The 15,082-nt window shown below is 44.7% G+C and overlaps 1 protein-coding gene across 1 annotated transcript in view; it reads right to left on the bottom strand.

Moving 5' to 3' along the window:
* UBTD2 (ubiquitin domain containing 2) overlaps positions 1-11,408 on the bottom strand; it is a 44,300-nt gene extending 32,892 nt beyond the window's left edge. The window contains exon 1 of the mRNA XM_071570317.1: positions 11,286-11,408. Within this exon, the coding sequence (XP_071426418.1) occupies positions 11,286-11,355 (70 nt within the window). The 5' untranslated portion in view covers positions 11,356-11,408. The remainder of the gene's footprint in view (positions 1-11,285) is intronic.
* Between the last annotated feature and the right edge of the window lie 3,674 nt (positions 11,409-15,082).

The following is a 15,082-nucleotide window of genomic DNA, read 5'->3' as shown; positions in this document are numbered from 1 at the left end:
CCCATCAGTGCAGAAGTGAGATGATGGTACCTTGGAGCATTATTTACTGCCAGCTAGGCAAGGTCAGGCCAGCAGCAGGATGGCAGGGTTAGGTGTCAAGAATTCCCTTCTGGTCAAGCTTACTTGACTGAAAAATGGATAGGGACAGTTCAGAAAATTCAGATCCTTCCACTAAACCTGTAAGGGCCAGTTATCAAACTGCAAAGTGGTTCGGGCCAGTGTTGCTCCTTGGGTGTTCATGAGCTAATCCATCAGAGACCCAGACCACAACTTGTACCAGAGCCCAAGGAAACGTGATTTTAAGAGGAGACCAATGGGACAGAATCTATGGAAGACACACAGGGTGAAAACTTGGAAATTTTCTTTTAACTCTAAAAAGCATATTTTGGCAGCTTTTCTTTCCATAATAAACAAAAGGTAGAAAAGCTTTTGGAAACCTCTATCTGGGCACATGGCATTATTTACATCATGATCTTTCCAAGGTGGTGGTGGCCCAGGCAGCTCTGACACACTTGAGAAGAATCTGGAATGTTTTCTAAAAGTTCATGCCATGTAGAAGAAAAAAAGGATAGCCCAAATAAAGTTAAAGTGGTTTTAGAGGTTTACTGAAAAGTAATCTTTCTGTACACTGGATTGGTTTATCTCATTTTGAGAGAAATTGCACCATTTTAGAAAATGTCTATCATGAGCCAGAGTTCAGTTCAAGAACAAGAAGATTATTTACACCTAGAGGATTCTCACTCTGGTATTGCCTTGCAATACCAAACCACAACACCCACTCTCACTTGTTCTGACAATGCTGCTGCTCCTTTTCTCCCCCCAAAGGAGAGACTAAAATCATGTATTCCCTCTTGTTCCATTCTGAAGGAATTTCAGATAAAGCCAAACCCCGTGCCTGTTTTTGGAGCTATTTTAGTGCAGTAGTATCAGTTCAGCAGCTGGAGTGTCCCGGATACACACAAGGAACGCTCTTGTTTGGGATGCGTTAAGGCAGCGATGGGATGTGAGGCCATCCAACATGAGCCTGATTGAAAGCATGTGATGTTAATAAAGCAGTGAGATTTCAATGCTCATGTGGTTTTCTGTTGCAATCCAAGCTTTTTTGGCACCAGAACTAGTTTTAGATTTGGATAAACATACAATGGAGATCTAAAGATGTGAAAAGCCAACACAAAAACGAGTAAGAGAACTCATCTCAAATGAGCATTTAAACCTGTCTTAGAATAATATCCAATATTGATCAGCACTTTACAGAAGATATTTTTATTCTATAAACGCTTGTATTTATAGCAACCCATGTTCTTTTAAAGTACTTCTGTGGGCACATAGCAAAAAATCTTTTTACCAAAAAAATCAGTCTGTTGTGTATTTTACTAAGCCAAGTTATCACCATGCAACTCACAAGTGAAATCTAACTCTTAAAAAAAATAAAGCTTAAATAGCTACGTGACAGCTTTTCTCTTCTTCACCCATCCAAGTGCTAAACCTCAGTTGGGACCTGTGATTTACCACCCGTTTAATGAGCAGGTTTGCTTGTTGCATGCACTGGAACTACGTAAATGCACAGGCAAAGGAAGAGATTGACTCGCCCTCGGCCATCAGGGCATTGGCATCATGTCCCAAACAGGCAACCAGACCAAATCAGAGAACACTGAAGGATTCTGCTACTTGGAGGTGCGAAGCACTGGAGTGCTAAGCTTCATCTGAACGTATGTTTAACTACTGCTGCCACCAAATATAGGCTCCTTGTGAACACATCCAGCAGGAGCCAGAGAAATTGTTCATCCAACCTTCAGATAACGTTTATGGTTTCCAAACTATTTCACACGTATGCTACACTTTGCTTCCCATTAACACTTCCAAACTGCTCATGGCCCATGTCTTCTCGCCCTTGCTTCACTGCCTGTGTTAACAAGCTTGGAGCAGCCAGAGCCTGTGATGAGTAGAAATGGGACTTGTACCTGCACCAAAAAAAGCATCTAAAACATGTTTCTGTGTTCACAGACTTTGAGTGTCCCCTTCCCATTCTGAGCATGGCGTTTTTTGTCCCCTCTGGAGAACAGGGATGCAGTGTAATGACTCGGAGAGATTCAGAAAGATTTAGCAAGTAGAAAGCTAAACATTCTGCATTAAAGACACTTTTTTGGCATACAGTTTCCATGTGATGAAGACAATGCACCCAAAACCACCCCAAAGGCATGAAGTTGTCCAGCACATATGACACAGGCAATGCTTTGCTATAGCAAAGAAACATTTTGAGCAGTACATGTGAATTAGCAATTTTACTTCCATCATTTACCTTTTCTCTAGCCAGCCATTATCCTGTGATTGCTGATGCTCTACAACAGGCTCAGGTGCTCCTGCAGCAGCATGTGGCCAAAAAACAATTGGTAGGAGAAAATGGCATTCACCAGCTGCAGGTTCTATCTGCTATTTTGTAGGTACTCTCTTACAAAAAGACTGTATTTACCCAAACAGGCAAGAAATCACAGGAGATGAGAGTTCTGTGGTGGAAAAATAAAGCAACAAAGTAAATGCCACGAAGAGATCCTTCTCCTGCATCCATAGTGCCCTTCATCACAGCATGAGAGCAGAAATTGAGCTTCACGACTGAATTTTAAAAATAGAAAGGTAACAAGCTTCCAACCCCAAAGTGCTGTGCTCTGCTGCTGCTGCCATTTCAGGCCCTGGGAGTGCTCTCAAAGAGCACACAGCTCCACTGGGAAAAGGTGAAAAATGCCTTCCTACATAATATGTTGTCTGAACTAAGAGAATTATTTATGGTTGCTACATTTATTATACATTATTATAAATTGTAAGCTGTTATGAACTGTAAAATGTTTATCATTTCAATGGATAAAAAAAATTCAGTTATTTATAGAAACGTGTTGATAACATTAGACTGAATATATGTGTTTTAAGAGGAAACTTTCCCCATTGAACACATGCAAAAATAAATGCAATCTACAGCATTGTATGATACATTTTCACATTTTAGCCTCTAATCTTTTCCCCCTGGGCAGTACCTGTTCTTGCTGAAAACTACTGAAGCATTTTTCACTACCATTTGTGAAGTGCCTTTTCTTTCATGTTTTAGAATGTGGGAAAACCACATGATAGATCATGCAGAAACTTCCCCAACCCCCTCCCTTCTACCTAATCTGCAGCACAAGGATGTCTTTATATATATATATATATGTATAAAATCCTTCAGCACATCTGATGTTCTACAGAAGCAGAGAATCATTTCTTCAGAACTGTGCCCATCTCCTCCCACAAATGACTTTCAAGCAGGGCTTTGAATTTTTTTTTTTTAAATCATGTTCACTAAGGAGAGGGGGGAGATGGGAAGGGAAAAGGACACTGAGAAAAGGCTGAAGGGAGGACCTGTTAAACTGATCTAATATACAGGCACAGCAGCAATGATCCCCTTTCCCACTAGTATTTCTGCTTGATGAAGTACAATTTCCAAATGCTTTACATTAGGCCTGATAGGTCAACTGGATGTAGAACAGCTCCTGCAAATTGATGGCATCCAGTAATTGCTCAGGCACTTATTACCTGCAGAACCTGCAATGTCCTTGCTGGGAAGTCTCAGTATGACAGGTTACTCGTGTCGTTTTAAATATTTAAGGTAGTCTATGAAACTTCAGCCCCATTCAGCATTTAAGAGAGTTTTTCATTTACTTCTAAAGTGGGAAACAGAACAAAAACACTTTACACACGGTTTTCCCTGTCCCATCTTTTGTCCGCCTCTCATTTGCACTAATCTGAGTGTGCTAGGAGAGAAAGCTACTCCCTGGCTAAGAGCTGAGAGATCAGCCCAGGGTCCCAACAGGGCAGCACATGCAAAATTCAGTTTCCAGCTGGACCTTAAATAAACTACATCAGACATATTTTACTGCACACAGGTCAAATAGTGCAATATCAAGCGACATTCTGTGCTATGGGTGTTTTCCCTCAATGGTACAAGCAGTGTAAGGAGCACCCATGCTGCTTGGGGATGCATGAGGCACCATGGTTTGAATCCATTACTCTTATCCTGGTATCAGTAACTCAGTTTGAAATACTGCATTAGGTTCTGCACTTTTCACATTGGAAACACAATCACCATGTGAGGAAAAACCTCTTTGTTTTCTTAAAAAACACGAAAACAAAACAAACCAAAAACCCAACCCAAACAAAAAAACTCTGCACATCATTTGCTTCTCAAGTAGTGGAACATTTCCTTCTTCAAACCTTTGGTGCCCGCCAGACAACACATAGGCAGCAGATTAAAGTGTAACTGAAAACCTCTGAGTGCAAACCAAGTGTTTCATTCCACAGTCAGAAACCAGGCTACTCACTCCAGCTCTTTCATTCTTCCTTGCACTCTACCTGCTTCACAGAATGGGTCACTCCAGGCCTTTCCCTTCTGATTTTGGGTAATTGAGCTCATCGCTCTTGCCACGCTTGCATGCCAAGCGGTGCCAGGGACCAGCCTCCCACCTGTGGCACAGGCTCGTCCCCACACTCACATGTGGGTTCACCAGCCCATCCAAGCCTCAATACAAACACCAAAGGCAGCACTGAGCAAACAAAGCCCGAAGGTTTTCAGTAACTTGAGCAAGCAGATGCCTCAAAAACCTGCTGTACCCAAGGTCAGCACCTTCACAGCCGTTAGCACTCTGCACCCCCAAACTGGCAAGGCATCTCTGAGAATCACCTCATGTGCCTGTTTGCTCTGTTTTGTCCGCAATTACGATGACTACAGGTGTCTAAATGGAGTAGCTTTCTAAACTACAATTAGGAGGGTTTGGAAAGGCTCAATTTCATAATGTGTCTCTTGCAAAACAAAGAAGAGTCCTACAAATGTTCCAGGAAAAATAAACCCCACAAACCTCTATAAACTTCAGCCAAAGCACCTTCAAGTAGCAAAGATGAATGTGAACCAATGACTCCTGCCTTTAAGCTGCTGTTTGGGCACTATGTGCCCAAAACATGTCACACACAGACTTCCCTGCTTCATCCTGGTGGGTGGGTGGCAGAACCCCTCCCTAGGAATGCTCTTCCCCTTCCCAGAGAGGATGCCACCAGCTCTCGGAAGGTAAAAACCTCATGGCCATACACCCAGCTGCACCTCATCTCAGGGAACAGCCCTTGGGAAGGAAACCAAGCCCTTCCCACGTTTAGTTTCACAGCAGAAGTTGGCAAAGCCATGCTGCATGGATATGGACACACTGGGATCTGGCTCCACTCCAGGAAAGGATGGACATCTTGCACCAGCCACCCTCAAAAAGTCATTTTGTATCTGATGAGAAAATTGGGAGGATCATGAAGCACCTACCAGCCAGCACAGCACACTTTCCTGCAGTAGGCATAAGTAAAGTGAGAAAAAGATAAAACTAAAAATGCCCAAGGATTAAGAGAAAAACCGCAACTGACATACCTGCAACAAAGAATCCTGAATTTTAACCCGGTGAAGCCAAGGTGGCAAATTGGAAGCAATTTGCTTACAATTGTAACAGATATTTATACACAGTGCCTGTCTACAGGATAGGAGGAAAGCACCTTTTTTGCTGATAAAGGAGCAGTTACATTAAACTCTCAATCATGGTCATTGCACCACTAATTTTCCAGATATTTATATTCTTTCCTTTTTAGAGGAGCTGGAACTTGACCCTTCTTTGTACCTGCAACAAGACTCATGAGAATTTGCAAGACTACGACAAATCTTTATTTCTGGCTCCAAGTGTATTGTAATTTGTGACTCATGAATTATATTATTCAACATTCACATGAAAAATAATAGCTATAATATTACTTGCTGCAAGAACAGTGGATTGCTGCTTTTTAGAGTTTATTCAAACTGGCAATTAATAATATTTTCCATTTATCAAAAATCTCCAAAGCACAATGAATGTTGAATTTATTATATTCAACACTGAGTAGAGGACACTGTCAATTTCAGCACTGAATTCCCAAACACAGAAAGTAAAACAAATCACTTCATCTAGAAACCCAAACAAACAATTCGATGGAGGAACAATGCCAAAAAGGAAACCAAACAGCTGCGTTTGCCAGACCTTATTAACAATAAAAATAACACCTTATTTCATTTTCTGAAAGTGACTTGTTATCACCTGAAAAACAAAACAAAGTCTATTAGTTTACAAATGAAAAGTGTCATACAATCAAAGTGATATTCCAGTAGAAAGATACTTGGGACTGAATTACTGGAACAAAATTCACAGATCCTAATAATCCCAAGGAGGCTGTGGGTCCCAGCCATCGGGAAAAGGAGTCAGTAAAGGCTACTTCTGTTGCAAAGCCTTGATAAAAAACACGCATACACTTGTGGAAATCATAGACTGGTTAAGGTTGGAAAAGACCTTTAACATCATTGAGTCCAACCATTAAATCAGCAATGCCCAGTCCACCTCTAAACCATGTGTCCCTAAGTGCTACATCTATACACTCTTTAAATACATCCAGTGATGAAGCATGAAGGATTTAGTCTAAGTTTAAGAGTCATGTTAAGCTTTTTATATTATTCCATTAAAAAAACCTAATCAAAACAAAACAAACAACACAAAACACTGCACAACAAGACCTAACAGCTAATGCCAGCTCTGATTTAATTTTGCTTTTACCAAATCATATCCAACACCACATTTCAGGGTTGATTTACAAACCAGCAGGAACCACCTGAAGTCTAGAGCTGCCTCCTTTAGACGGCAGTGAAACCCCAGTCAGGTGCTGTGTGCAGGAACACACCATCACAGCTTGCACCCAACACTTAGAACATGCTGCAAAATCAGTCTGGAAGTGGGAGATTCTTTGTAAGCTCCAATACAAAGCAGAGGCAGCAAATGCAATTAACTGCTCAGTCATGAGATGCTTGTTTAACCCCCCCCCGTGCAGTCCAAGCAGAGCCCTACTGTATTAGTCCAATTGTGAGCAACAAATCTCACTACTTAATATGCAAATTCCCCTGGTCAGTCTTCCATAGAAGCACCATGAAAGCAGTTATTGTAACTTCAAATTAGACATGTGATATGCAGCACTGCACAGCACTCTAAAGAAAATATTTAAGAAACCGTTGTCCAGTTACTGACAGCAGAGGTTGAGCACAATATTTGGCTTTCTCAAAGGTAATGAAGCTTCAGCATTGCATCAAACACTGGAGGAGAAATTGATATTTTTAATAATCTCCTCTTCTAGAGCATCAATCAAACGTGCAGCCCTATTTCCACTTGTCCCTATTATCACTGCTGGGTGATAGGGGCGGCAGTAAAGAAGACAAATTTCAAACAGAATCAGTGTCTTTTATAACAAAGAAGGGCGATAAGAACTCCAGCAGGCAGGCGAACATCGTGTCAAGGAGAGCGCAGCAGCAATCAGACAGCTGCAGCCAAAAGGCCTAATCTGTAATGACTTGTCATGCCCGTGCTTCTAGACACTGTATTTCCTCCTCTTTCCTTATTCCACACAAATAACTGTCTTGCTGAACTTTACCAAGTAAGACAAAGTAATATGCAACTTCTAATAAGGGTAAGAGTTTGCCAGGAGAGAATGAACAGTCTCCTCCTTTTCCTTCTTGCTGCTCCCCTTGGAAGAAAGAAGAGAAATTCAGAAAGAGTCCTCCAGAAAGGACTTGCCCATGAGGATGGAAGCTGGGAATAATCCTCATTTTGCTAAACTGAACATACCTGGTAAGCTGTTAAACCTTATGTACAGACACACGTGCAGTGTTCCAGCAGTTAACTCCAAACCCAAAGCTCTTCTGAACACACAACTGAAGAAGTCACATAACCTGAAAGCGACTGGAGAACAGCTATTTCTTCCCTGGTCTCACCATCCTGCAGGAACTCAGTCACCTTTGACAGGGCAAGAAGAGACATGATGGTTGGCTCCTGAAAGCTTGGAATATCAGCTGGGAGACAGCTGAGGTAAAGATATGAAGTGGGGAAAACCCATGTCTATAAAGCTTTTAATGATCATCTTATATTCTTCTTTGTATCTCATTTAATGAGTCCCCAATAAATCCATCTCACCATCCAGGACACCCATCACAATTCAGTTCTACTGGGCTACAACACACTGAGCATCCAGACAGGAACTTTTTCCTATCTATGACAAGCAATATTCTGTTGAAACAAAAACTTGCTAAAAGAGCAGCGATAATGAAACAGCTGGTACCAATCTGCAAAGCCCATTTAATTTCCAGCAGGATGGGCAGAGCAGCATCTGTTAAATTCTCGGTAAGGAACAGACTCCTCCTGCTTTGGTCAATGCAAACAGAAATGTGCAATAAGATGGTATTTTTGATTAGCTCAATCTCACACATGAGACACACCTGAGGATATACAACTGCTTTCCAGATATACACAAGCATCCTGACCTTGGAAAATACCCATAGTAAGAAACAAAGAAAGCACACGTGGCCAGGACATGCCGTCAGCTTCGCTGAGCCGCAGAGAAGTAACGGGAAGTGCCGGCAATTGACCCAAAAGACTGAAAAGAATACAGGGATATGACAAATCCTCTTCTCAACTCCAGTGATACAATTGAGCACAATTTCTCCACACCCGCACTGTAATAGATCAAGACCGGGAAGAATCAGATGCGAGATCTGGCTCCCACTTTCACACAGCATCACACACTGCTACTACTGCCTAATCCATCACTTGACCACTTGTAATTCTCCAGGAAGCTTTTCCTTTTTGGGGAAAAGACAGAGCCTCCTCAAAGTAAGTCAATCACTGGCAATACTCTGGTTAGAACCATGATGTTTCTGTTCCAAGAAACTTTTCTAAGATTTATCAATGTTCTGGGCCTTGCTCATTGACAGTGATCTGAAAGTGAAAACACCAGGTTAGGGCACAGCCCTGCAGCTGGAGGAAACAAGCCTTATTTGGGAAACAGGAATAAGTCATCTTTCTGCACAGGTCTAGTCTCCAAATTGTGTTCACTTGAGCTGCAGCTGGCTCACTTGCTGATGCCTTGAGACAGAAGCTCCCTTGAGAGAGCAAGTCAAATTTCACACTTGGTGTGCACATGTTTGCAGAATTCGTAAAGCTCAGAATTAGCGCAGGCTGGACTTGGACATCTGGGGACTTAGATTTATAGAAGATATTCTGAGTTTCCTCCAGTTTAACCTAACCCCCCTTTCTCTCTTGTGGAGAGGCAGGAACAGATACGTAATGTTACAAAACAGGCTATTGCACACTGTAGCTGATTTTTAAGACAGTCCTAAGAAGCTCATAATTCAACTGAAATTTCATCGCTTCTCACTTCAGCGAGACAACCTTAAGGAACATTATCCTTAGAGCATGAATCAACATGAGCCAGCTGACACGCATTTCACATCTCTTACATCTTGAAACCCCAGCTGCTGTTGTAATGCACCAAGCACAATGGGTTATTTAACCCCAGAGCAGCAGTGGGCTGTGCCATGGAAGTGCCACACAGGAACAAGCTCCCATCAAGTCCACCCAGCACAGCACTTCATAGACAACCTGGACAGAGATTGCCCACCTCATGGGCTGCTACTGAGTGTGTGATCTGACTGTTTTACAATATCAGCCAAACTCTGATAATGGTTTTTTTCCTATCTCATTCATTCGATACCACAGGCAAGATAAGGGCGAGGAAATTAAACTGAGGCTATTTCTGTGACATGATCTCACCTCATAACACCTAGCTACTGAAGCTGATCTCAGGACAAACACCAGCTTGGCTTTTATTGCTATTTTTCAGTCAGGATTTTTTGAGTATGTGATGATTCCTGCCATTCTTTTTCTTTGACTGGTCCATTCCACATGACACTCCTGTGGTTTTTTTACTAGTTGCTAAGTCTGCTTAGTACAGATGCATTTTAGGTAACTCCCTTTTCCCCCTTTTTTTCCCTTAATAGAGAAGCATAAGGAAGACTCACACTAGTCAAACTTATAAAATTCCTTTTAATGACGATGATGTGATTAAATTCAAGGAGTCTCCCTCTCTGGAGAAATTCCAAATCCACCTGGACATGTTTCTGTGTCATCTGCTCCAGGTGACCCTGCCTTGGCAGGGGGTTCGACTGGATGATCTCCAGAGGTCTCTCCCAACCCGAGCTATTCTGTGTCTTTGAAATCCCACACAGTTCTTAGCAGCTGGACTTTCTGGTATTTCTATGAACTCTGTATCTGGCATTAATCAGCAGATGGTTGTTTCAGATACAATTGTAAGAGCTGCATTTTTTTACATTATGGAATGACAGCAAAGTCACTGATATAACAGAACACACATCAGCTGGGACACCTGAAATAAAACCAGACTAATAAATAATGTTCTGTAAGTCACACGGGAAAATGTAGACCTAGGTCAGCAGTTTTCATCCTGAAATCTGTGGACCCTGCATGTGTGAGGACTACTTATAAGTCAAGTGTCCTGTTGGCAGGCTGACTTTAAATGACTATAAAGCATATACAGCTCAGCTGGAGAACATCAGGAGTCCACAAACCTACAAACGTTGAAAAAGCAATCATTCAGACATTAAAACAGAGAAGCACACGAGGGTAAAAGGCTGCTCACACTGCAGCAGTGTTTCCACACAGGTTTTGCTCCCTAAGTAGGTGTGCACTTGTACATGAGTGAGAACACGCTGCTCCAGCACCTCAAGTCGCTGGGAATCGATCCCTTAGCATGGGTGGCTTAGGCTGGAGGAAAGCATCCATCGCTCTCGTCGAGAATAAAAAGGAAAACAAACCCCAAACCCGCAGCAGCGCCAGGATCTAAGTTAAACGAAGAATAATTTTCCGCACAACACAAGGAGCTGAGCCCAAGGAAAACAAACTTCAGGAGCCCCAGGCAGGCCCTTTCCCCAGTCTGTCTATTTCGCCAGCCGCCTGCCCCGGGGCCACGCCGCGGAGCCCCCCGACATGACCCCCGACACATCTCTCCTGACACTGATCCCCTGACACTGATCCCCCGACACAGCCGCCCCGACACCCCGACACTGATCCCCCGATAAAGCCCCCCCCGACAGTGACCCCCGACGGGCCGGGGCCGCGGTTGCGGGGCGGGGGCTCTGCCTATCGGGGCGATCCCGCCGAGCTCCTGCACGGCCCCGTCGCCCCGAGAAAGTTCGGGCTCCGGGAGAACAGCCGGGGGAGCAGCATGGGGAGCAGTCGGGGCAGCGCCGGACGCGGCGCTCCGAGGCCGGCGAAGGCAGCGCGTCTCCCCCGCCCGCCGCAGGCCCCGGCCCGCAGCGCCCGCCTCGGGGTCCCCCCGCGCCCCCCCAGCCCCGCCCCGGCGCTCACCTCCGGTGCCGTCCGAGTTCTCGTTGAGGCTGCCCGAGGAGTCGTGGTGGGAGCCCACACACCCGCCCATGGGGCCCGCAGACCCGCCGCCGAGCCGCCCCCCGCCCCCCTCCCCTGCACCGAGCTCCGCCGCCGGCCGGGCAGGCGCGATGGCTGCGGAGCCGCCTCCCCGCTCGGCAACACCGCCCCCGAGGCGCGGCCTCCGCCTAGCCCGGCGCCCGGCCCCGCCCGCGGGGCCCGCCCCGGCGGCGGCACCGGCACGGGCACGGGCACAGGCATGGGCACAGGCATGGGCACAGGCGTGGGCATGGGCACCGGCCCCGGCCCCGGCATCAGCACCTGCCCCGACAGCGGCAGGGCCAGCGGCACCGGCACGGGCGTGGGCACAGGCACAGGCACAGGCACCGGCACGGGCACGGGCATGGGCATGGGCATGGGCATGGGCATGGACACGGGCACCGGCACCGTCATCGGCATCGGCATCAACATCGGCATCGCACCTGCCCCGGCATCGGCACCGGCATCGTCAGCGGGAAGCGGGACCACCTCCGCGGCTCCAGGCTGGGAGGGTGCGTGGATCGGCGCGCCCAAGTCACCGGGCCCGTGGGTGCCGAGATGTGTTTATTTCCTTCTTACTGTACGGGCTGCGGCTTTGTCCTGCTTTCCTGTGCTGTTTGTCCCATCCCTGGAAGTGTTTGTGCCCCATCCCCGGAAGTGTTGCCCCGTCCCTGGAAATGCTCATGCCCCATCCCTGGAAGTGTTCAAGGCCAGGCTGGATGGAGCTCTGAGAAACCTGTTTTAGTGAAAGGTGTCTCTAGTGGAAGAGGGTGGAATGAGATGATCTTTAAGGTCCCTTCCAACCCAAACCATTCCATCATTCTATGATTTGTCTCTGCACATGAAGAAAAAGATCACACACACTTGGAGATAAACCTATCCCAGTAACCATCCAACCACCTCATTATTGTCAGACTGCCCATTTAAAATAAAAATTAAGCAAAATGAGTGCTTCTTGATCAATTTGACCAAGCAGACTTCAATTCTCTGAGAAGAAAAGTTTGACTTTTGTGCACTTAATGCATAGCTGGGTTTGATTTCAGTAGCAATCTTGCTGTGGGATCAGGGAGTTGCGGTTCATACATTATCAGATGCACTGTAGCTCCTTGAAACAATTAGCAGTAAGTCAGAGCATTGAAAAATTGAAGCAGACAGTGCAAAAAATAAAGCATGGTAACAGACTGTGTGCTGGGTTCCCCACACACTCTGCTATACATGGCAGCTTAATGTTCTGATACACAGAGCAGCAGAAAACAAAACTCAAGCTGAGCATATTTTTCCTCCATAAAGATGACATTGCAAATGTGGGGTTTTTTAGAATTAAAATAGCATAGCTGTTTGTGGAGTTCATAGTCACCACGGTGAAAGGAATGGATGGACAAAGCTGTTTCTCTACCATTAATTTCCTGACATAATCTTCATACCAAAAGCGCAGCCAGCCTTTGGGAAGGCTCTTGTGTTGATAATTAAAATCCCAAATGTATGAGATAAGCTGAGTGCCAAATGTTGAGCACTTTGCCATCTGAGAACGAAAATGCATAGAGCTCATCTGCATCCAAATGGGAAGGTCAGGACTGGTAAGAAAGTTGAAAGAATGATTATTAGAGTCTGAACTTGGGCCCACTAATTACAACAAATGCAAAAATTCCTTTTCTGTGCAGACATTTAAACCAGATAAAGGAAACACACAGAGCTCAGTTGTTTTCAGATTTTATCTGAGGGCCACATGGACATTTGCCTGCATATACTTGGGTATAATAGGTATCATAGAATCACAGAATCTGTGAGGTTGAAAAAGACCTCCAAGATCATCAAATCCAATCTTTGACCCATCACCCCCTTGTCAACCAGACTAGAGCACTGAGTGCCACGTCCAATCATTCCTTGAATATCTCCAGGGATGGAGACTCCACCACCTCCATGGGCAGCCCCTTCCAATGCCTGAGATATGTCATATGTATTGGGGGGGATTGAATGTAATTTGTTCCAAATTGTAGAAATACGGAAGACAATTTAGTATGTTTGCAAATTTTCCTAAGAGTGGGTGTTGGTGTGAGTATATCATCATCAGAGTATAGTAACTCTGCAGGGAAATCATGGGTTGCAGTGAGGCCCTTGGGTTGCATACTGGGATGGCTTCTACTTACAGATATCATGCTGCCCGGTGAGATCCCAAAACCACCCATCTGTGAGGCAAAGAGGGTGTGTGTTAATATAATGACTGTTCCATAACAGGGTGGCTGCAGGACTGCAGGCCAGCGTGGGAAACTATGTTCCCTCTGAGACGGCAGTCTGCTCACAGAGCCTTGGAATAACACATCCAGTGCTTGTTATTCCGCCTGTTTGGTACTGAACTCATTCATTAGATACCTTGGTGTTCTCACACACAGCATATATAGTACATATATATGTATTTGTGTCTATGTGAACACTCAAGATGGGCCAAAGGGAATATTTACCCCGGGTATCAAGATATACTTGCAATGTACTTTTTCTAAATGGATTATTTTGAAGGTTATATTCCTCTTCAAAATAAGTTTCACAGGAGGCATTTAGAGTTTCTGCCATCCAATCTTAGCTCTGCTCCAGACACCCTCTGTGGCCTTGGATAAGACATGTAACCTTGGCTGCTCTATTTCCATTGGTAAATTAGTGTTTGTCTACACATCTCCTGGGGGTACAGCCAGGATTAATTAATTCTTACTCTTCAATACTTGTTAACTGCCTGCAATGCGTGAGATGTAAAACACTGAACGTCAGAAGTGTCTTTTCACAGATTAAATGGTGTAATAAATTGACTACTTCATATAGATACTACTGCCCTGTGGTTGGAAATGATTATTTGAGGGTCATAAACTCTACATTGCCAACAGCTGAAGGATTTTCTTTTGGCACAAATCCGACTGGACTGTGTGTTGTACCGAGAGCACCACAGAAATGGGGTTTGTGGCCAAGGAATGCAGCATGTAAAAAACCCTAAGTAGATCCCTGTATACATTATGTTCGAGTGAGTCCAGAGGAGGCCACCAAGTTGATTGGAGGAATAGAGCACCTCTCCCACAAGGAAAGACAGAGAACTGGGATTGTTCAGCCTGGAAAAGAGAAGGCTTGGGGATGACTTGACTGTGGCCTTCCAGTATCTGAAGGGAGCCTGCAAGAAAGATGGAGAGAGACTATTTACAAGGGCCTGGAGTGATAGGACACAGGCGAATGGCTTCAAACTGACAAAGAGTAGGTTTAGATATTAGGAAGAAGTACTTCCCCATGAAGGTGATGAGTCTCTAGCACAGGTTGCCCAGAGAAACTGTGGCTGCAGTTCAAGGCCAGGTTGGATGGGACTCTGAGCAACCTGGTCTAGTGAAAGGTTGTCCCTGCTCAGAGTGGGGCAAGGGGGTTGGAATTAGATGATTGTTAAAGTCCCTTTGAAGCCAAGATATAGTATGATTCTATTTCCTATATACTCCTATACATTAAAATATTTTTTATACTTCACCAATTTTTCTCTCCAACTGGGATCTCACTGTTTCCTCACAGTCAATGGTGGTGGGTTTTGCCATCACATGATGATAGAGTGTGATAAATCTCTGTTCTCTGATGAGTCAGCTTTGTGTGGGAACAAGGATGAGATGCTGACAAATTGCATCAGCACTGAAACTTCTGTCTCAGGCATTTTGATTTTTATCAGTCCTACCCAAGGCCAAAGTATCAAAGTCTTCATCGTGTAAGTGAAAGTCTTCTCA

The sequence above is a fragment of the Pithys albifrons genome, chromosome 15, assembly GCF_047495875.1.
Source record: "Pithys albifrons albifrons isolate INPA30051 chromosome 15, PitAlb_v1, whole genome shotgun sequence".
Lineage (NCBI taxonomy): Eukaryota > Metazoa > Chordata > Aves > Passeriformes > Thamnophilidae > Pithys > Pithys albifrons.
The sequence above is the reverse complement of the archived record's forward strand: the minus strand, read 5'-3'. Positions and strand labels throughout refer to the sequence as shown.